General features: G+C 35.9%; 1 protein-coding gene across 2 annotated transcripts; it reads right to left on the reverse strand.

The window, feature by feature from the left end:
• Positions 1-5,775: 5,775 nt before the first annotated feature.
• On the reverse strand, positions 5,776-23,062 carry LOC111402108 (histidine kinase 2-like). Of its 2 annotated transcripts, XM_023030179.1 has the most exons (15): positions 22,886-23,061; positions 21,680-22,731; positions 19,922-20,194; positions 18,950-19,402; positions 18,493-18,768; positions 17,672-17,841; positions 17,331-17,543; positions 17,023-17,209; positions 16,800-16,851; positions 16,454-16,683; positions 16,218-16,316; positions 8,904-9,565; positions 7,862-8,368; positions 7,027-7,442; positions 5,776-6,186 (listed from the first exon to the last, which is right to left on the reverse strand). In XM_023030179.1, the coding sequence occupies exons 2-14, from the start codon at positions 21,989-21,991 to the stop codon at positions 7,190-7,192; spliced, it is 3,687 nt and encodes a 1,228-aa protein (XP_022885947.1). In that variant the 5' UTR covers positions 21,992-22,731; positions 22,886-23,061; the 3' UTR covers positions 5,776-6,186; positions 7,027-7,189. The 2 variants fall into 2 exon arrangements, with proteins under 2 accessions (XP_022885947.1, XP_022885946.1); XM_023030178.1 differs by having other exon boundaries at positions 21,680-23,062.
• Between the last annotated feature and the right edge of the window lie 1,242 nt (positions 23,063-24,304).

Genomic DNA, 24,304 nt, shown 5'->3' on the forward strand with positions numbered 1-24,304 from the left:
TCTCCAATTTTTTTAGATTTTCCTCTTTAACATTTCCTATCCTTTGGATCGTAAACAGCCATCAATAACCATCTCTATTTTTGCTTGCTTATCTACTGATGCTACCAAAAATCGTACCTGTAGATTTCCCGAGCTTGATGACGGATGAAGAGCACGAACGTGATCTTCCGATACCTGAAACAAAGGCAACGAGGTGTGTTCTCGTCGCCCCTCCGATGCTTAAGTCAGAAAGGGAAATATATGCGTGAGGCTATGTGCTGAAGAACAATGAAAACGTACCTGAATAATGGCCCAAGGTTCTGTATTTATAGAGGTAGGTGGTGTGTTCATATTAGGATTCCGTGTTGCACCTGTAGTAGGATAGCTTGATTTTGCAATCTTACACCAATGAGTCCTACGCGAGATAGGAGTTTGAATTGAGGTATAACTGTGATACCAATAGAGTTCTTCAGGGCATAGGAGACATGAATTGAGGATTTTTAGTCAGAATAAATCTCTCGTTGGATGAGGCGCTGTCGTAGGTCATAATCCCGAGGACAAAACCCCGAGGATATGTCGAATGATTGATGAATGACTCTTCGGGATAATAGCCCGGGCATTTAGGGGGATACCCCGAGCACATATGTCCCGAGCACATATGTCCCGAGCATTTTGATACACATACCGACGAAATTGAGTCATCGGGTATGTGTATACGTCGGGAACAAACTTGGTTATATCAAGCATAATATTCTTTTCTCCATAAACAGATACAATCCAGGGCCGGCCTTGATATTTTGGAAGCCTTATGCCAACTTCAAGTATGGAGCCCACTATATTTTGAACTTTCTTACAATGAGTTTTATTATAATTATGAATGATCTAGTAAAATCAACTAAGTCCCAAAATTTGATGAGAAATATACAAAATGTCAAATTTCAACATGCAATAAAAATTATAAATGAAGTTTCAGCAAACAAAATTACAATGCAATGACATATGGGTCTGTTCGTTTCTTTGATCATTTTCTCACTGGAACTTTTTTAAACAAAATTGAATATGCATTTGAATGATTTATGTACAAAATTAGTTAATGTTGATTGCGAGAGATAATCTAACAAAATAATGAAAATGACGATCAAATATACTATAATTTTATATAAATTCATAAGAAGTTAATATATAAATAAGAAGTATGAATACAGACGAAGAATTATTAAATTCTAAGTACTTTCAACAAACATCTAAAAATGATATTATCATAAGATTAAAGCAAAACAATAATAATAATCTATGTACTCTGTAGTATATATTTTAAAGATATGGAAGAAAGAAAGCAACTTGTAGATCTGGAAGAAAGAAAGCAACTTGTAGATCATACTAATCTATCAAATTCAAATGGAGGCAATTTATTTTCAAATAATATTATATGCAATCACTCACTATCGTAGTCGCCCTACGTGACATACATGTGACGATTAGTCATTTGATGCAGAAGGCAAAAAAATACCACATTTATGCATCAAATCACTAACTGTCATATGTATACAATGTAGGACGACTATAATAGTGAGCGATTACAAATAACATTACTCTTTATTTCTTGTTGGGTTTAAAAAATTATGATGGGTGAGTAGAATTTGAAAAGACAAAAAGACCTTTTGTTTGGTTAAGAAAAGAAATGTATAGAGAGAAAAAGTAATGTTTATGATATATTTAAGTGATAAGTTTTATGCCATTTACATGTTTTTAAAAGAATTTTATATTTTTAATTTTTATTAATTTATCGTGTTTGCATGTGATAATTCTATTTTAAAAAATTTTATAAATATAATTTTCAACCAATCAATTAACCGCCTTATCAAAATGGGGGGTTTAAGCTATTGCCTACTCCATCTATAGGCAGTGCCACCACGGATACAATCCAATTAAACACTCGTCCAACTAAAAAGTTCAAAATTTGTATCAAAATTTCTCTGTTATAAGGAAAAAAGTAAGGACTAATCCTGAAGATGAGTGGGCGAGAGCGTTGGGTTTGTTACTTCCAATAGAGCGGCCGTTCAGCACTCAAGATTGACGGTGCAGAAAAAAAACCCGTCTTCGGAAGAAGAGATTTTCAAAAGACCAGGAATGAGTTCGACAGCAACATAAGCAAGCCATTTTTTTGGGCCTCCGCGTCTGCCGCGTCAAAGTTTGGAAGTTCCGGAATGAATTCACACACTTCAGTTTTTGTCTACTTGTCACCATTGCTCTTTTGGATATGGTAAAACTTAAATTATGCCCTTGTTTCTCCGTCCTTTAGAAAAAATGTATTTTTTAACATATTTTAACATCATTTCAATCACATCAAACATATTTTTTTATCAATACATTTTTAAGACTCACAACTTAACATATATTTAGAACTCGTTTGACAGCCTCCAGGGCATATCTCCCAGTGGTAAAGGGGAGGGCGGATAGGGCTCAACGGGGCAGTGTGCAGAGTTCGATTCCCCGCAAGGTGGAATTGGCTTTGTTGCAAGCGAGAGTTACCATATGGGTTAACAGCCTTGGCCTATCCATATGCTCTCCACCCTGACTCCTGGGAGGCACATCCTGCGATTTACTTCCTCCACGATGGCTCAGGGCAGGGTTGGTGGGGGCCCTTAAGGTTGGGGTTCAACCTTTAGAACTCGTTTGACAAGACTTTTGAAAAATCAAAATCTATTATTCTTTGAAGAAAATAAGCTTAATGTAATTTCTTCCGAGAGCTCTTCTAGAAAACAAAATGAGCAAAAATAGGACTGTCAAATGGAAACTTATCATTCACAAATTTCTTAGGACTTATAGCTTCTAAACGCTTCAAATCACTTTTAAACAAGCACTAATTTAAACTAATCATCATTTATCATTCTACTTTTTAAAGTACTTTACGATACCATGTGAGAACCTCAATCATATCTTGAAGATTATTGAAAAGGAAAAAGGAATGTGGAGACGGAGAAAAGATAGAGGTTCGCATTTACTCATTTTTTATATGTTGTGGTTATATATGATTACAATTTTATCTTATTACTTTGCAAGTTGTTACTATTAATTGCTATAGTATTTATTGTATATTTTTTACGATATGTACGTGTTTGAGCCACATTTTGAAAGGGGTAATTAGCGCAAAACGTCTCTACCTTTCAGCTTCATTGTGGAAAACGTCCTCACCTTTCACTTTTTGGCATTTTTTCCTCATTTCAACCTTTCATTACGATGAACGTCCTTCCGTCCAACATCCGTCATTTCCTCCGTTAATTAAGAAAAAGATGTCAATTTCTTTACAGTCAACAGGGGTAAAATCGTAATTAAGAAAAAGATGACTTCAACCTTTGTTATTTTGAGCAGTAGCAAAATTCTTCAGTTTATTGGATGAGTTTCATGAAGCTTCTGGCTGCCATTTCATAGAAAAACTTCCAAAAAAGAAACCTACAGATGAATTGTTTGTTGGGATTTAGACCAAAAAGATTGGAAACCCTGTAAGTATACAAAGTAACTCAATAAGGTCGAAGAAAATCTAAAAATAAAAAAGGATGATTAAAAACATGTGGAAGACGTCCAACAATATCAATGCCGTATTTTCATATAAACAAGATCCCATCCATCCCCAAAATGCTTTGCTTTATTTTGTATAAACAACAGTTGTTTATTCACAAATCATTTTACCCAAAAAAAAAAATCTTGAGAGCACTTTCCAATCTCTTGATGAGCTTGAGTCCACGAACTCAACTACCGGTTCTAAATGTTGAACGTAAAGGGCAAAAATGCCAAAAAAATAAAAGATGGGGACGTTTTCCACAATGAAGGTGAAAGATAGGAACGTTTTGCGCCAATTACCCTTTTGAAAGAATAAATTTTGAAATAGTTGATTGATGAAGAATGTATGGTTAAAGAATGGGAAAAAAAATTGGATTAACGTAATATTATTTTATTGAAGAATGTGTGATTAAAATGATGTTAAATTACTATTTAAGAATGCTTTTTTTTTTCTTTTTTTTCCAGAATGCGGCTCAAACAGGGCCAAAATGAAGTTTTATCTGTTAATGTTACATAGTTAAAGAACCAAGAATCTCAATTAAATTTCCACCTAAAATAGGATATAAATCTGTATACACAACCTCAGCTGCAAATAATTACTGAAAAGAACAAAATTTCAAAACATCTTATAATGACCTGATGCCATAGATTGTACGAGGCCTTACTAATATGAGCATGAATCAGTATTATTTCTGTCACTATAACTACATTTTACAACTTCGACACTATATGATGCTAAAGAACAATTTTCTAATCGATACAATTGCCAACCTAACCTCAAGAAGATGAAAGCTAATTACTAGTATATGCTCTGATAATTGTATTTTATGTTTTACGTGCTTCTTCCACAAAGTAGCGCTGTACAATAAATATAACACGAAAACTGGGATAGACCATATGAAGTCGGCAGATATTCCTCCTGTTTTATTTCTGTGGACTTGATCATACTATCCCTCACTGCACTCCTATAGTGCCCCATGCATTATGTTAATCTGTCATGGTAGTCAACCTGGAAATATTATAAATAATAACGATCACTGAGGGCAAAAATGCCAAAAAAATAAAAGATGGAGACGTTTTCCACAATGAAGGTGAAAGATAGGAACGTTTTGCGCCAATTACCCTTTTGAAAGAATAAATTTTGAAATAGTTGATTGATAAAGAATGTATGGTTAAAGAATGGGAAAAAAAACTGGATTAACGTAATATTATTTTATTGAAGAATGTATGATTAAAATGATGTTAAATCACTATTTAAGAATGCTTTTTTTTTTCTTTTTTTTCCAGAATGCGGCTCAAACAGGGCCAAAATGAAGTTTTATCTGTTAATGTTACATAGTTAAAGAACCAAGAATCTCAATTAAATTTCCACCTAAAATAGGATATAAATCTGTACACACAACCTCAGCTGCAAATAATTACTGAAAAGAACAAAATTTCAAAACATCTTATAATGACCTGATGCCATAGATTGTACGAGGCCTTACTAATATGAGCATGAATCTCAGTATTATTTCTGTCACTATAACTACATTTTACAACTTCGACACTATATGATGCTAAAGAACAATTTTCTAATCGATACAATTGCCAACCTAACCTCAAGAAGATGAAAGCTAATTACTAGTATATGCTCTGATAATTGTATTTTATGTTTTACGTGCTTCTTCCACAAAGTAGCGCTGTACAATAAATATAACACGAAAACTGGGATAGACCATATGAAGTCGGCAGATATTCCTCCTGTTTTATTTCTGTGGACTTGATCATACTATCCCTCACTGCACTCCTATAGTGCCCCATGCATTATGTTAATCTGTCATGGTAGTCAACCTGGAAATATTATAAATAATAACGATCACTGCATCCATAACCATGTTCAAAATATACGAGTATGTGACTACAGAAGATGACTTCATTGACTGGAGTATTACATGTAATATTTCAAAGCACAGGACACAGTTTTTCATTTTGGAAGGAGAGAATTCTAATTACCCATGTGGCAAGCATATAATTTCCTATTGAGCTATTCAATCTTAAAGTCCTTACCCTCACCAAGTACATGAAGGCTAATCAATGAAATGATATATAGGGAAAGATGGTCATAAATTTTAGAAACCAGTTCTACATTTATTATTTTAAAGCTAGTTGAATGAAAGAAATGATGATATATTCGATTAACATCAATATCACATATCATATTTTGTTCACACAACCTCAGCTGCAAATAATTACTGAAAAGAACAAAATTTCAAAACATCTTATAATGACCTGATGCCATAGATTGTACGAGGCCTTACTAATATGAGCATGAATCTCAGTATTATTTCTGTCACTATAACTACATTTTACAACTTCGACACTATATGATGCTAAAGAACAATTTTCTAATCGATACAATTGCCAACCTAACCTCAAGAAGATGAAAGCTAATTACTAGTATATGCTCTGATAATTGTATTTTATGTTTTACGTGCTTCTTCCACAAAGTAGCGCTGTACAATAAATATAACACGAAAACTGGGATAGACCATATGAAGTCGGCAGATATTCCTCCTGTTTTATTTCTGTGGACTTGATCATACTATCCCTCACTGCACTCCTATAGTGCCCCATGCATTATGTTAATCTGTCATGGTAGTCAACCTGGAAATATTATAAATAATAACGATCACTGCATCCATAACCATGTTCAAAATATACGAGTATGTGACTACAGAAGATGACTTCATTGACTGGAGTATTACATGTAATATTTCAAAGCACAGAACACAGTTTTTCATTTTGGAAGGAGAGAATTCTAATTACCCATGTGGCAAGCATATAATTTCCTATTGAGCTATTCAATCTTAAAGTCCTTACCCTCACCAAGTACATGAAGGCTAATCAATGAAATGATATATAGGGAAAGATGGTCATAAATTTTAGAAACCAGTTCTACATTTATTATTTTAAAGCTAGTTGAATGAAAGAAATGATGATATATTCGATTAACATCAATATCACATATCATATTTTGTTACAAATTTGCTAATTTTTCGCGGAAACAAAATAGAGAAACCATGACCTAAATGTTTTTTGAGTTGTTTATCAAGTAGTTAAAACTCAACTTGATTCAGATGAAGACTCTTACAAGTATATTACGAGACACGTGAAATCCCAGGGTGGGATGAAGTCAAACAAGATATCATTTTTGCTTTGTCTTTGTCTTCTTGTAGTCTTTAATCAGGGGTAAGTCATACTTTTTATCTCTTATCTAGAGGTTAGCCTAGCCCCCTCCTAAGTTTTTACTCTTTTACTTAAGTTATTAACAAAATATGCCACCTCGTATGGTTTTAACTTAAAAAGAAAAAAGAAAAGAAACCCCTACCATCAGAATGTTGTTAGACAATGTGCACTGGAAGTTCAAACAGAGAGAGAAAAAACACTTGAGAATGCTTGATGCACAAGAAATTTCAAAGCCTCAAAGAAAGAGTCGAAAATTACCACGTGAAATGAGCAAGGATTCGATTCTGATGAGCCATGGCAGAGTCGGCTAGTAGAGAGGGAAGTCACCAGTGGCAGCCAGATGCCTCAACTGCCTAGGCCCTTAATAGGTCAGCAATTAACATGAAACCTAGGCGTTCCATCATAAGCCAAATCTGCAAATCTAAATCACAGTCCCGAAGAAGCGTGCAACAGCAGAATAAACCTGCCCTTCATCAAATGGTTTAGATACATAATCATCCATTCCACAATTCATGAATTCTTCATTTGATGCTTGAATCACATCTGCTGTCATGGCTAATATAGGTGTGTGCCAATGAGCCAAATTTTCAGACATATCAGCTGATACTTCACCAGAATCAATTTTTTCATTATATTCACACTCAAGACTACGGATCTGTCGAGTAGCTTCGAACCTGCAAGACAAAGATCAATAATATTAAATGTTACCATTTTTTCCTAAAAAGATGAAACCAATAGGAACAATTCTCAACCAGGTTGGTCAGGAAAGTAGTAGGAGCATACAGATTCAAAAGCACAATCATCCTATACCCAAGATCAAATTCAAAACTGGTTTCAGCTGAAACAAATGAAGCACAGTCTAGTCGATAAAAAAGCACTGTTTAAAGACATTTCTTCAATTTTGGCACCTATAGTTTAAGTGCTTCACAATATTAACTCATGCCAGGGTTCTAAACTCAAGACCCATACAAGATGTACGACTATCTACAATTTTCAGTTTCAAAATCATCCTTTGGTTCATGAGTATATTGCACAGTATTTAAATTATGAATTATTAAGAACATGATGGCTAAGATGTAGGATAGCTTATTACCCATCCATTCCAGGCATTTGGAGATCCATAAAACAAGCATCAAACTTGTGGGGAGGCTTAAGCAACCCAACAGCTAGCCTTCCCCCCTCCACACAGGTAACAACTGCTCCATACTTTCTGAAAGCACCTTCTGCCACTCTTCTGTTCACAGCATTATCATCCACCACCAGAATTTGTTTGTCTTTGAGTAGAGTTCTTATCGTTGATGGTTTAGCACTTGTATTATGCCTTGTCTTTCCAAATTTAGTAGCTTCTTGGAAGGTGAATGCCAATGCACTTAACCATAGAGGCTTTGTTATCACGTTATCCACTAACCTGTCCAACTTCATCTCTTTCCATTGTCTAGAGCTTATGCGGGTTGATAATAAGAATACTTTCAGAGGGATCCCAGAGTTACTTTTGGAGCCATTTTGTTTGATCGTCTTTAGCAGGTTATGGACCGGAAAATAAATATCTTTATCCCAACAGTCTTGTTCAACAAGAACCATAGCTAAATGCTCTGACAAACTGTAGAAAGAATAACTAAAAGCCATTAGCAAAAACAAGGTCGAAGCACAATACCATGGTGCCAACTCTTCAACAATCTAAGCGAGTCATAAAGTTATGCTTTTCTTTCTGGATTTTGCAAGAATGATGGCACACATCTTACCGAAGTGCAGCCTCATCATTACGACAAGTTGAACATAATTAGGGTAGCAGAGACAATAATATCTACTTAAACACAACTATGGAACCTCTGCCTGCTAAGGCTCTGTAAAATTCTAGTCATTTGCAGGGAAAAGCGAGTTACATTAATTTCCATATTTCATATATAAAAAATGATAATCATATCATCAACTTCGTAATTTCCTTCTTGATTAAAAGGATGTAATTGAAAATCTTCTGAATTTATGAATTTATGCAAATAAATTCAATAGGGCAAGACATATAACCCACAAGGCAACAGTTACACATGTATATGTCCTACAAGACTTTATTAAGAACAAGAAGTAGTTTGTTGTTTTTGTGCATCCTACATGGCATGTTATGGAAATGAGTTTACCTTGTCTTGGTATAGAAGGAAAGATGAGAGTAAACAGATTTCATGCTTGAAGTTATATCGACAGATATTCCCAGTCTCTGAAGATGGTATCTTGTGACCTCTGCTCTGACTCTTCTTTCATCAATGACCAATGCTTTTAGTCCTCGCAATTCTGGAACAGCAGGATCATATTGCTGCTGCATTGTACCCAAACAATTCGCTTCTGCTTTTGTGAAGTTCACAGTAAACGAGAAGGTACTGCCAATATTAAGTTCACTCACGAAGCCAATTTCTCCACCCATAAGCTCCACTAAACGCTTGCTGATGCTCAGTCCTATTCCCGTTCCACCATATTTCCGTGATGTTGAACTGTCAGCCTGCGTAAAAGGAGTAAAAATCCTGTCTTGTGCTTTCAGAGGAATTCCCGCACCAGTATCTTCAACAGTCACTAACAATTTTATTTTTTCAGTTTCCTCTTGTATCCTGCTGAACTTTTTAAAGTTTTCCCAACTTCTCCATCTATCAACTACCCGAAACCCACTCAATGTGTTACAAGAAGCATTTGATCCAACTTGAACAAAGGTTAAGCTTTGTCTTAGAACTTCATCGTTCACGTCAAGTGGAAGCATAATTTCATTTGCTAAATGCACAGAGACAAATATGTGCCCCTTGTCTTGTGTGAACTGCATTATAAACAGAAGATGATTAATTTCCCAACATCTGAAACCACATAAAAGTGTAAAGAGCATGGCCACTATATGACAATTTTATGCCCCTGTTATGTTGTACGATTAGTAATGTGTCTACATACAAAGCCCTCTTTAATAAATGCACAGAAACAACAGAGATGTATTAAACCAACCTAGAAAATGTGCAAGTACACATGCGTGCACGCACACCCACACATACAGACAACCATTCACAGCGCACCAGTTGTTCATGGTCACAACCTTACTTGAACACAATCTGTTCTATAGGCTCGGTGTCGAAGGCATGCCCACCATATGACAAATTATGCCCTTTTATGTAGTACAAGTAGTCACGTGCATATATACAATGCCCTCTTGGATTAATGCACATAAACAACAGATAAGCATAAACATCCCTAGAGAATGTGCATGCCCACCTACATACACGGACAACCATTCACAGGGCACTGGTTGTCCATTGACAAAAAAAAGTGAACACGTGCTATTTGGGGGGCATTTTCTTTGCCTGGAGACCTACTGTTGCAAAAGTAAGAAGACTAAGAATAGAAATCACCTTCATTATGTACCAAAGGGGAACTATAAGCACAACTACAGAAAGGGCGTAACTTTGTACAGTAGAAATTAAAGCTTACATACTGTTGAAATATGTTGTATATTAGCTGTTCATAAATTACTGATTTGATTGAGGTATTTTAGGAGTAGAATCAGGTTTTATTTATGTTAAATACAAAATCCCTTATTCTATGGGATTAGTTGCTGATTTGTAGGGACTAAATTTCCTCTAATTATTGTAATTCTCCTCTATTTAAAGAGGATCATTGTCTAATTCAATTATCAATCAAAAACAATTATTTTATCAACTTCTTTTATGGTATCAGAGCTGGTTCTTCTCAACCAGCTTTAATGGTTACTCCGGCCATGAGCAGTGGTGCGCCAGCAGGAGCTTCCGATAGTCTCTCCAACACGGCAAACTCGATGGCTCAGGCGACTCATTATAGCCCAACCGATTCTCACTCTCTGCAGATTACTCCAATGAAATTAAATGGAGCTAATTTCGTGGAGTGGTCCCAATCTGCCATGCTGGTTATTGATGGAAAGGGAAGACTCGATCACATCACAGGTGAAGCAAAGGCTCCAGAAGAAAACACAGCCAATTACAAGAAATGGAGGTCTACAAACTCAATGGTGAAGGCATGGCTCATCAATTCTATGGAACCCACGATCGGTTGAACCTATCTCTACTACAAAACGGCAAAGGAAATATGGGACGCAGTGGCTGAAACATATTCTGACCTTGGAAATTTAGCACAAATCTTCGAACTCAAATCTGCCATTAGAGAAAAAAAAGGGTGATAATTCTGTTACTAAATATTATAATGATCTATTGATTTTATGGCAAGATTTAGATCTGTTTCAGGATTATAGTTGGAAATGCAGTGAAGATAGTGTGAAATTCAAGCAAATGTTAAACAAAGAGAGGTTGTTTGATTTTTTATATGGCCTCAACAAAGATTTGGATGAAGTGAGGAGTAGAATCCTCGGATCAAAGCCATTACCTGATGTCAAAGAAGCCTTTGCAGAAGTTAGACGTAAGGAGGGTAGAAAAAGGGTAATGATGGGAAGACCCAAAGCAATCACCACAACGGATCTGTCCAATGCTGAATCAGCATTATTTACAAGCAGAAAAAATAATTTTCTGAACAACAATGGACCTTCCCGAGACAAAAAAGGGGGGAGAGGCCACGGTGTGATCATTGTCAACTTCATGGGCACACTCGGGAGACATGTTGGGAGATACATGATAAACCACCAAATTGGAAGCCATCAGGAAAAAGCTGGACACATAAAAAGCCAGGAGTAGGCCGCGGTTTCTTAGCCACTTTTGAGGAGGATAAGAATATTGCAGGTGCTGGACAAAACCTTGGTTTCAGCAAAGAACAACTTGAGCAGTTGCAAGCTATTCTTGCACACAATGCAACAAACTCCAGCCCATCAAATCCCACTGCCTCTGTAGCTCAGAAAGGTAATATTTGTTATGCTTTATCTACAATTTCAACCAACCAAAGTTCTTGGATCATCGATTCAGGAGCTTCAGACCATAGGACAAGCCAACATACATTATTTTCTGCTTATAAGCCATGCTACAGCAATCAAAAAATAAAAATTGCCGATGGATCCCTATCACCAATTGTTGGAACTGGAACCATTCAAATATCCAAAGAAATAATCCTCCACTCTGTCCTCCATGTCCCAAACATTACCTGCAACCTTCTTTCAATTAGCAAATTGACTAAAGACTCAAATTGTATTGCTCAGTTTTCATCTTATGGCTGTAAGTTTCAGGATTTTACCTTTGGTGAGGATGATTGGCAGTGCTAAGGAGTATGATGGGCTGTACATCTTTGAGGATAACCAGAAGTAGCGTGCAAACAAACTCAAGCTTTGGCTAGTGAATTATTTTCTGCTTCCAATAAAATTATGTTGTGGAATAATAGACTAGGACATCCTAGTTTCCATTATTTAAAGAAATTGTTCCCTTCCTTATTTATTAATAAAAATGTAGACGATTTTTCATGTGAAACTTGTCAATATGCTAAGCATACTCGTGTCTCTTATCCCATCCAACCATATAAAAATTCTAAACCTTTTTCATTAATCCATAGCGACATCTGGGGTCCATCACGGATAACAAACATTTCTGGGTCCCGATGGTTTATCACTTTTATTGATGATCATACACGTGTGTGTTGGGTATTCCTTTTAAAAGAAAAATCAGATGTTACCACTGTTTTTCGAAAGTTAAATGCCATGGTTGAAACCCAATTTCAAACCAAAATAAAAATCCTTCGTACTGACAATGGTCGTAAGTACTTTAACTCCACATTAAGTCCATATCTCATAACCAAAGGCATAATTCACCAAAGCTCTTGCGTTAATACACCCCAACAAAATGGTATCGCCGAAAGAAAAAATCGTCACCTCTTAGAAATATCTCGAGCCATTATGTTTACTAATTCTGTTCCCAAACAATTTTGGGGTGAAGCAGTTCTCACAGCTTCATACTTGACAAATCGGCTCCCTTCCCGTGTCCTTAACTACCAAACTCCTATCCAAATTCTCCGAAAAACTTATCCCCACACACGTTTCCTCACTTCTCTTCATCTATGCACTTTTGGGTGTTCAACATTTGTGCATAACACAAGCCCCACCAACAACAAACTCAATCCCAGGGCCACTAAGTATATTTTTATTGGCTACTCTCCAACCCAAAAGGGGTACAAGTGTTATAATCCTCAAAAAAAAAAAAAAAAATATGTGTCTTTTGATGTAACATTCTTTGAGGACCAATCCTACTATCCCAAACCTGCCCTTCAGGGGAGAATACGAATAAAGAGCAACTTTGGGATATGACAACTTCACTGCCTTCTAATTTACAATCCACCGAGTTCACTAAGTCAAGTTTCACGGAGCCAAATTTGATACTTCCTATACCTATCCAGCCTGTCGATTCTGCCGAATCCAATCAACCACTTCCCATTCAATCTGTACCTAGTCCTATTAGACCTCAACCTAATAATTTGGAAATAAGGAGAGATTCACTTGAGCAAAAGAAATATGAGTTGCGTGTTTACACTCGAAGAGCAACTATACCTCATAATGTACAGGCCATTGCACCCCAAGATCACTATCAAGAATCTGAACCAGAGGTAAACACTCAGTCATTTGATGTAGAGACACATGACTTGGACTCGCCTATTGCTCTTTGGAAAGGTACTAGAACATGCACTCAACATCCTTTAGCAAAATTTATATCTTATGGTCATCTGTCCTCGAGTTTTCGAGCCCTCACAGAAAAAATATCAGCTATCAAGTTGCCAAGAGATATTCATGAAGCTCTCCAAGTACCCGAGTGGAAAAAAGCTGTCCTTGAAGAAATGCAGGCCTTACAAAAAAAATGAAATTTGGGAAGTGGTAGAACTACCAAAAGAGAAGAGTCCAGTGGGCTGTAAGTGGGTCTTTACCATAAAATACAATTCAGATGGGACAGTTGAAAGACATAAGGCAAGATTGGTTGCAAAAGATTTTACTCAAACTCATAGAGTAGACTATACAGAAACTTTTACACCAGTGGCAAAGCTCAACTCCATCAGAATTCTTCTATCTCTTGCAAGTAATCTTGACTGGCCTCTTCATCAGATGGATGTAAAAAATGCATTCCTTAATGGAGTCTTAGAGGAAGAGGTATTCATGGACCTAGCACCAGGCTTTGAAGAAGGTTATGGAGGAAACAAAACATGTAGGTTGAAAAAGTCCCTTTATGGTCTGAAGCAGTCACCAAGAGCCTGGTTTGAACGATTCACAATGTCGATTAAAAGTAATAGATACACTCAAGGACAAGCGGATCACACTCTCTTCTACAAACATACCTCGGATGGAAAGGTCACTATTTTAATAGTCTATGTTGATGACATCATTCTAACAAGAGATGATTATGCAGAACAAGAGAGATTGAAGAAGTTTCTAGCAAAGGAATTTGAAGTAAAAAACCTAGGACAAATGAGATATTTTCTAGGCATGGAGGTGGCCCGAACTAAGCGAGGAATTTCCATATCTCAACGAACATATACATTAGATCTTCTCAAAGATATAGAAATGTTGGGAAGCAAAATTTCCATATCTCAACGAACATATACATTAGATCTTCTCAAAGATATAGGAATGTTGGGAAGCAAGCTGGAGATGATTATGCAGAACAAGAGAGATTGAAGAAGTTTCTAGCAAAGGAATTTGAAGTAAAAAGCCTAGGACAAATGAGATATTTTCTAGGCATGGAGGTGGCCCGAACTAAGCAAGGAATTTCCATATCTCAACGAACATATACATTAGATCTTCTCAAAGATATAGGAATGTTGGGAAGCAAAATTTCCATATCTCAACGAACATATACATTAGATCTTCTCAAAGATATAGGAATGTTGGGAAGCAAGCCTGCAGAGACACCCATTAAAGTAAATGGGAAGAAAAAAAATTGAAGATGTCGGAGAATCAGTTGATCGAGGTCGGTATCAAAGATTAGTGGGGAAACTAATCTACCTCTCACATACTAGACCTGATATTGCATTTGCTGTAAGTGTTGTTAGTCAATTCATGCACTCTCCATCTGAAGTTCATCTTGAAGCAGTTTACAGGATCTTGAGGTACTTGAAGATGACACCTGGGAAAGGTTTATTTTTTGGGAAAAATAAACCACGTAGTGTTGAAGCTTTTACAGATGGAGACTGGGCAGGTTCGGTTGAAGATCGCAGATCAACATCTGGTTATTGCACTATGGTTTGGGGAAATTTGGTAACCTGGAGGAGTAAGAAACAAAACGTAGTAGCTCGGAGCAGTGTTAAGGCTGAATTCCATGCATTAGCCCAAGGAACATGTGAGCTAATATGGATCAATCGGCTTCTAGGAGAGTTAAAATTGTCAGATTTTGTTCCTATGAAGCTCTACTGTGACAACCAAGCTGCAATAAGTATTGCACATAATCCAGTTCATCATGATCGTACAAAGCATGTAGAAGTTGATAGACACTTCATCGAAGAGAAGATTGAAAGGGGAGTCATTTGCATGATCTATGTCCCGACATCTCAACAAGTAGTTGATATCCTTACTAAAGGATTATCAAGACCAAGTTTTGAAGATTTCACAATCAAGTTGGGAATGATTAACATTTATTCACCAGCTTGAGGGGGAGTGTTGAAATATGTTGTATATTAGCTGTTTATAAATTACTGATTTGATTGTGGTATTTTAGGAGTAGAATCAGGTTTTATTTATGTTAAATACAAATCCCTTATTCTATGGGATTAGTTGCTGATTTGTAGGGACTAAATTTCCTCTAATTATTGTAATTCTCCTCTATTTAAAGAGGATCATTGTCTAATTCAATTATCAATCAAAAACAATTATTTTCTCAACTTCTTTTACATACTTACAGAATTTTTAGCACCATACTGATGTGTGATACCCATTTTTGTCATTTTTTTCATTCTTACTATTTTTATTGAGTTTTTTAAGATTATAAGAACTTAGCTGCAAAGTGAAACTAAATTAACATGACAAAAAATTTTACATGGTGTGGAGGTAGCAATAATTATTCTGATTATGAAGGAGTTGAGATAGAAGAAAGATTTCAGGGAAGCAAGTGATCCCACTGAGCTGAAAGCAATTAGTTAAATTTGGCCCATCTCTTATTAGAAACCAGAATGAAGGATTATAACCTCTACTACAAACAAGTAAAACATTTCATTGTAAACACAAATAGTTTTATGGGAAGCACAACCAGATGTTCCATACCATTGTCGAGGACCTATTTACATCCAAAGACTTTTCTCTCTCACTTATTTTCTTTGGAGTCGATATTGAGGGTTTTGAAATAAGACGACGAAGCTGCATCTGGATTTATATGTAATTCTAGGGTTCGACTAGGCACTCAAGAGAGAGAGGTTACCTCTTTAATAACATGAAATTGCAAGCAGTGACACATGGGTACACACCTCTTGGGCCCATCAATTTCTTACAAAGCCAAGTATTTGGGGAATATACCAAATAAACAAAGTGCAGGTTCTAGACCAACCTTAATAGAATTCCCGACAAGATTAGTAATTATCTGCCCGAACCGTTCCTGATCTCCAACGACCACTTCTGGCACCTGATCAGATACATAAACAGCCAACTTCTCTCCCCCAAATGGAAAAAAATAAAAAAATAAAACAAAACAAAACAAGAAATAATGTCAGTACAGTCATAATTATGAAGACGGCAGCAGAAAGCATGAACAAGAGGAGAGGTGAAAGGAATTTGGCTTTCTACCTCTAATCCCTGTTCCTGAGATTTCATGGAAAAATGTGAGAGGACCTTGTCAAGAACAGTTCGCAGATCAAAAGGGACTGCCTCTAACTCAAGCCTGCCTGATTCAATCTTGGCCTGATCCAAAACCTTGTTGATTAACGATATTAGATCTTTTCCGCAAGCATGAGCAGTCTGTGCATAGTCTAGTTGGCTGGCATTCAGAGTCGTATCCATAAGCATTTGTAGCATACCTGTATTGCATTGTAATTTTTGGTTACTTTGATGACAGTAGCAGAAAATACAAAACCTCCCCCACCTGCAGGTCCCCATTGTGGCAAGCGCATGGATATTAAAATTCCAATATTACCTAAAACTCCATTCATTGGAGTCCTGATTTCATGTGAAACTGTCGCCAGGAACTACAGAAAGAAAATAATATGTTAAGAAAGATGGTAAAAGCACCAAAGATCAAACGAAGACAATAAATGATCAACACCGTCTGAATAACTCAATAAAAGCGATTCAATCGAGAACTTTCAGTTTCATGACATGTAAATTTAAATGCATCGTGCATGTGATCGAAAATGAACCTGAGATTTTGCTACATCAGCAATCTCTGCACGGTGTTTGAGCGTCATCATCTCTCGATAGCCACGTTCCCCTTTGGCTATACGATTGTTGGCAGCATGGAAGATATGACCAAGAAGTAAAGTGATAACCAGTACTCCAGTAGATGCTGTTATCGCTTGCCAGGGTGGAGGAGGTTTCTGTTTGAACCTGTGACCAAAACAAAAATTAAATTTATTCGGAAGCACGTGATTTGCTAAAATAAACTTAGATAAATGTTAGATTTCTCAGTTTGCATCTATGTAAACTTCAAACACAACAAATGTCTAACCTGCAATGCATCTCATGCTTCCTAGTTGGATCTCCAAAATCAAGGTTACTAATATGCAGTAACCCTGTGTCGACCGCATCAGTTCCATACATCTTAATTGGTGCCAACTTGTTAGTTGTATCATAAACATTTACAACAATAGTCTGTTTGCTAGCAAGCTGATGTAGAAGCTTTGCAACTAGTGATGGAACATCATAAGAAGCACCTAGATACCTTTTATGAAGCAGCAAACATCACAGAAACAAAAGAAAAATGAACATTCCAGAAGCATCACATACAAAGAAAATAATGAAGAACTATAATTCACTCCATATTATAACAAAAACTGAGTATTTCTTTACCCCACAGTAGCATTGATGCGTTGCTCAGGCATAGCATCAGGAGGAAGATGAGTGTTGTATACAGCAAAAGTAAGTACAACACCCAGATGATTGGATTTCAATAGCTTGAAAGGAGATGTTAGTACTCCCTTTCCAGAAGCTCTAGCTCGCAAGATGTTCTCTCGGTCATCCTAAGTGAGAACAATTATAAGACTTAAAATGAATATGAACAAGTTTTAGATAGAAATCGTGCTGGACTAAAACACATAATCCAATTTCACTTGTAGATTACCACATAAGGTTCCATGTAATTCCACATAAACCACTTTAAAAAATGTATCACAATTCTAAGGTCTACCATGCACTAGCTAAGCATAAAACTTCACCATTGTACTGGAACCAGCTTCAGGGTTTGCTGACAACAATTAAGTTATAATTTACCCGTAAAAATTTAAGCTTAACACGCACAATTATTCTCCTAGAATTCAGGTGAAACCTCTTATCTTAAGATGCATCAAATTTCCTTTAAGTAAGTATAATTAATTCTGTACCCTCGCAGAGTCAGGCTAAATGTCGTTTCTCTCTCTCTCTCTCTAATTTTTATTTTTTATTTTTTTATTTTTATTTGCTTGCACTAGTCAAAATCACTAACAGATGCACAGAAGAATATGAATAAACATTTCTTTAAGAATTATTTATTTCACTTCCTTGCAGCCTCATGTTAAAGGCTAGTACTTGTATTAGTCATGGTGCTAACACATTTAAAGGAGAACATGAACTCTGTAAACTAGTAATCAGAAGTTAACTATAGGTAAAAGAAAGATATAGAGCATGTAGCAAACCTTTCCAGACATCATATCAATAGAAACAATATGAGATACAGTTTTCTGGGAGAAAATGACAGGTGCATATTCTTCTTGGACTGGTGAAGTGCTAAAGTTCTCTAGGCTACAATCTTGAGCTAAAGTTTGATCCTCGGTTTCCATTTTCTTAATTGCCCATCCCTGCTGCTGCTCAAATTCCTCCCTCTCCGAGTGACGAACTCTTAAAGCATAAGCAACACCACTAGTGAGTGGTCTCTCAAAAGCTGTTCTCTCAGTATAGTCTTCAAAAGTTTTCTGCAGAATCCAAAAGATTGGCCAGGCTTACCTTATGACAACAATAAGTTCATAGATCAATCAACTTAGTGCATGCAAGTTTTATTTGAACTGGTTTTTACTTCCATTTTTTGGCAAGTGTAGACTCAAGGATCATGGTATAAAAGAAAGGTAAAAGGTGATTAAAATATTGCACTGTTACCTGATCTATAGCTGAAGGCTGCTTTCCGTGGTGAAATGTGGAAACAAGAAGGGCCAATGCATGAACATGGTTCATGCTTACATTAAATTGGTCCTGGAGCATCCGAGCACGTTCGTCACACATACTATCCAGCATTTCTTTCCTTCTCAAGAATATATCTTCACTCAAGTACTGATATAACCATATGGAAAAAAAAACACCGGCAAAGACAAAAACAACCAAAAAGATTTTCCTCCACTTCCCAGTACTTCTGGAGAAACTTTGAGCCTGCTGTAGCAGCTGAGTTTGCTGAGCACATTGTGTTTCCCAGATCATTTCATGCTTTTGACTCGAAAACTTTTCGTGTAATTTAGGTATGTTGAAGCTTACAACAACTCCAACAAGGATCCACAAGCATAATTTTGCGAGACAAAAAGTGGCATGATTATGAAGTTCTGTCATTTGCAATTCATTCTGAAGGAAGACAAAGCCAGGATCCAAGTAAATTTTCTATATCCTTTTCAAATTATTTTGAAAACAATTACTCAGCTCATTAAATAAATCGAGTAAGTAAATGCAGTTAGAGGGGGAATAGATTGCGTATGATAAGAATCCGCCCCCACATGCACTATCTAGCTCAGAAGTTTTAGTAGTAGATGATTAACATTGATAATATGACGAACAAAGAACAATCCGATCAACATTTGGGTTGTTAAATCATTTGAACCTAGTTGAGAAGATGAAGTTTTTCCAAAGGGATTGATACATGAAGAAAAAGCTCCTCCCATCATTATATCCAAGCAATTGAAATTAATTTAAGAATTCTAGCAGTCAGTTGCTGAATGGGCATTATTCATAGCATGCAGCAAAAAAGGAAATATCTAGTTGTCTTGTTAAACATTTTCTCAATTGGCCAACTAGGAAAAGATGATCCTTACAAATGCCATATACATCTATAGACTAAGATTAATTGATTATTGGAAAAGATCCCACCTTTTTGCAAAAGATATGATTAGATGAGATTGATAAAAACCCCAACTGCGCAATGACTGACACAGTCTTGTCTTTTATAAATGGTAGGCCGACATATGTTGAAATGCTCTCATCTATAGTTGGGCAATGGGCATTGAATTCTACATTTTCATCTACCAACTTATGCCAGTTCTCCATCTGGTTCTTTGAACCTTCGATCTTGAGACCACATGTGATGTTACAACTTGTAGGCACTTCATAACCAGATTCTCTGCAGCATGCCAAAGAAGCAAACTGCAAGATGGAGATAGCAAGAATAAGTTCCCCAAATAAAAGAACTGACACATAGGAGCAGTGGCACATTGAAGAACTTCCTTCAGTGTGGTCAAGCAATCCAACGTATAGCAAGAAATAGTTGTAAGTGGCATAGAGAGATTTTCTGTCAGTGGAGTCAATCATGACAACAGAAAATGAATATTTGGCAGAAATAAGATGCGAAAGGCTAAAGACAAAAATTTGTATACAATCTAGTTTAATATATACAAAATGATAAAATAATTTCAGAAGAGAGAATATGCAAGGCCAGGTGATTAATAAACTACTTCACAATAGCTCTTATCAGTATCCTGAAACCATCTCATTCATTTTCTTGTCAGGCTATGAGGATCATTATATTGCTTCATCAACTTGAGGTATCGTAGATTCCTTATCAGATGAAAGATTTTATGATACTAGAATGGTAGAAGAGAAGTTTTGAAGATTGGTATTTGCCAAAGCAATATTTTTGAAACGATTGCGCCAATCTCATATTTTTATTTTTATTTTTATTTTCAGTAAAAATGAGTGAGGGAGTTCACTTACTTTTTGCAATATTTTTAGTTCTTAAAAAAATTTCTATTTGTTAAGTGTTCTACATCAGAAATATATCCCCATGTTTAAAAAACAATCCATCATCAAGACTAGACTTAGAATATCATTATGAAAACTACTATTGAACTCATCAGCATTATCATTATATCAATAAACTTAATGTGACATCGTAGCATCATCATTAATTTATTATCAAACTAATCCTGGCATTGTAGCATTCTCATTAGTTAATTATATCAATAAACTCATTGTGGCACTTCTATTTTATATCACCCTACTTAAAGATAGCATAGAGCTCAAACAGAATTAATAGTTTCCCATCACCTATTTGTAGACTGAAAGGCTAAGACACTGTTTCCAGTTTTAATAAACTCATTGTGGCACTTCTATTTTATATCACCCTACTTAAAGATAGCATAGAGCTCAAACAGAATTAATAGTTTCCCATCACCTATATGTAGACTGAAAGGCGAAGACACTGTTTCCAGTTTTACATATCAAATCTCTGCAGTGTATTGCACTTATTACTAATATAATTTGGTTCAAATTGCTACACGATGCGAAGAATGCTAATAAAGTTTTTTTTTCTCACAGAAGTTTCAATCATCAAAGTTCAATTTAAACAAACATGTTCAGCTTGTTCAGAACATTCTGATTCACAGTTCCTAGTTTGAGCATTAAAAAAAAACTTCCTTACTGGCCGTATTAAAAGGAAAACACCTTGAGAAAATTTAATGTTAAACATTAGCCATACACAGTGTTTCAACAATTTCTTGATAGTAGAGGTTAAGAAAAATAAGTAATCATCAAAAACAGATAGTTCAGAACTGGTTATATTAAAAGCAAAAGTAGAGAGAATCCATAGTCATTAAGACCAATGCTCTGATTACTGAAGCAATGACAACGTACCCGATCTCTTTCGGTGAGTAAAGAATCTAAAGCATGAAGCTCTTCCTTGCTCGTATTGCAATATTCCAGCAAGACTTGAACTTTAAATTCACTTGAAACTGGAGTCTCCACTTTTTGCTCAGAATAACCACCATTCGAGCTATTCAAGACCCAAAATAACCAACACAGAACAACCACAAGCCATAAGAAGACTACTACCCTCTTCCATTTCCTGCCATCTGCTGTTTTGTGTAATGATACCCAAGCCTTTTTTCGCTTTAAAGAGGAAGATAACTTGCCATTTGAACTAGAATGCTTACAATTTAAAGACATCTCGACTAAAATCCACTTATGAATCTTGAGAAACAGATTCCAGAGCTTCAAAGTAAACCTAGACACGCTCTTCAAAAATCAAGCAGAATTTCAACAAAAATCCACCATAACAGAGACACAAAGTTAAATTACCTGTTCTCGAGCACAAAAGCTCAAAATTTCAATTAAAAAAAAAAAAAAGCCCTCAAGAAGCAAGCCTCCTCCAGGAATTACACATGGAATCAAAATTTGTCGGTATTCAGTAGAACAGTAAATTCTGCAGAAAAACAGAGCTCCAATTTTTCACACAGCATGTGAATAAAGTGATTCTCTCGCTGACGGCATAACAATCCCATCAAAAACCTTGCTTGGTATGGTGAACAACTACACGAAGGACAATCATGCCAAACAAACAACAGCCCAGTTATCGATTTGGCAAGCCGTGATGGAATCAACAAAATGGGACAGTAAATACAGGCCCTTTCTTTACTAAATTGCGTTTTCACAGAGAGCCCTTCCGGAGCAAGAGATTTTTTTCTTCTTTTTTTTAAAGAACAAAAGAAGCAACCAAAATAAAAACTTTATCAAAGAGAAATAATCATGAGGAGGAACAGGATTAAAGAAACCCAGTTGGTTTCACCACAAATCCAACTGGAATCGATTATCAAAATGTAGGATAAAAGTTATGTGCCTCATTATGTGCCTCTCTCTCTCTGCTATGCCTTGTGAAGGTTCGGTACACTGCATCATTATCTCATTATCTGTGTGGGGAAGGTTAAGCATAAGCAAACAAAACAAAATATCAATATCAATACCAATAACACAAGAATAAAATGAAAAAATTGATAAAAAAAACTAGAAAAGTCACTATTTTGCATTTCTTTTGCTTTTTAGAATTGATGAAAGAGACCCAACCATTCAGCAGCATTAAAAGATGGGTATTTGTTTTTTTCTCCCACTACTGCAGTCACAGGACCTATGCTACCTATAGATGCCTTATAATCTATACATATAGAGAGAGAAAGATTTATAGAGAGAGAAAGGTGGTTAAAAGGAAGCCAACCCTCTGTGTTTTATGTTTGTTCAGTTCAGACTTCTGAAACAGGAAAGAAGTGCGTGTGATAGGCATCTATGCTTTTTATGATGCGCCAGTGAAAAATAAAAAAAAATAGGGAAAATTGTAGTTAGTCCTCAATTTTTAGCATTTATAGCAAATCGGTCCCTTCCTAAACTTTTTACTCAATTCATCTCAACGTTTCAATTTTGGTGCACGGTCCGTGGTAGCACAGAATTTCCATTCAACTCACTACTAAAATAGTAACAAAAAAGGGGGCACTCGTGTATATGTGACCCACTATCGACAACGAATTTTTGATAACTAAATGATGGTAATTGGTATGTAATATCAATCAGCAATATACCCCAATTATTGAAAAATGGATGACTCCCTAAGGAAAATTGGATAAAAATTAAGGCAAAAGTTCTCAATTCAATATAAATTTACGAGGAGGCAGTATCTCTTTAGGATTTATTCCAACATTTAAAAATTGATTGATCGGAAAGGATACATGTACTTAGGTCCCATCCAAAAGAGAAATTTAACTAAGCAGTTAGTAAGAATATATTACTCTAATTAGTGAAATATTGAGAATAAAGATACAACTGGGGTCAAAGGTGCGGAGAAGATGTGTAATTTATATACAAAAATAAAAGTGAGGTATAGAAATAATAGATGTGGTTAATTTAACTGGGGAATAGCAGGCCAGTTGCTAGAATGCGCCTAGTAGTAGAGATTCTTAAACTACACTTTAACAAGATAATAATTAATGAGTATGGTCAACCATGGCCATGCATGTCTGCTTTGTCCCTTACTCTTTATGTTAAAGTGTAAGGGGAAGTTTCTCGTAAATTTTTTCGAGTACTGCGTTACATGTACAGTCCCGTCACATGTGAAGGGGTTCGCGCTTAGTTAAAAAATTGCTAGCCTTCCACATGTGAGTGGGCTGTCATTCGAGTTCACAACTCGGATGTACAAACATCAATTCCCTTTTTTGAAAATAGAATTTGCAAAAAATATATAAATAAATTATTTTATTGGAAGAATTTGTGATTAAAAATAAATTTGGAAAAAAATTGAGTTTGAAAGACTCTCTAACGAATAGGTAGGGTTGGGCGTAGTTTGATCCGATTCGATTCTAACGAAAATCGAATCGGACAAAAAAATAATTCGGTATTTAGTAAGTAGAATAGTCAGATCCAAATTTAATTATGAAATCGTTCGGGTTCGCTTCCATTCAGTTCGATTCGATTCGATTCGGTTCGATTCTCAGGTTT

Source organism: Olea europaea, chromosome 10 (genome assembly GCF_002742605.1).
Source record: "Olea europaea var. sylvestris chromosome 10, O_europaea_v1, whole genome shotgun sequence".
In the NCBI taxonomy this organism is placed as follows: domain Eukaryota; kingdom Viridiplantae; phylum Streptophyta; class Magnoliopsida; order Lamiales; family Oleaceae; genus Olea; species Olea europaea.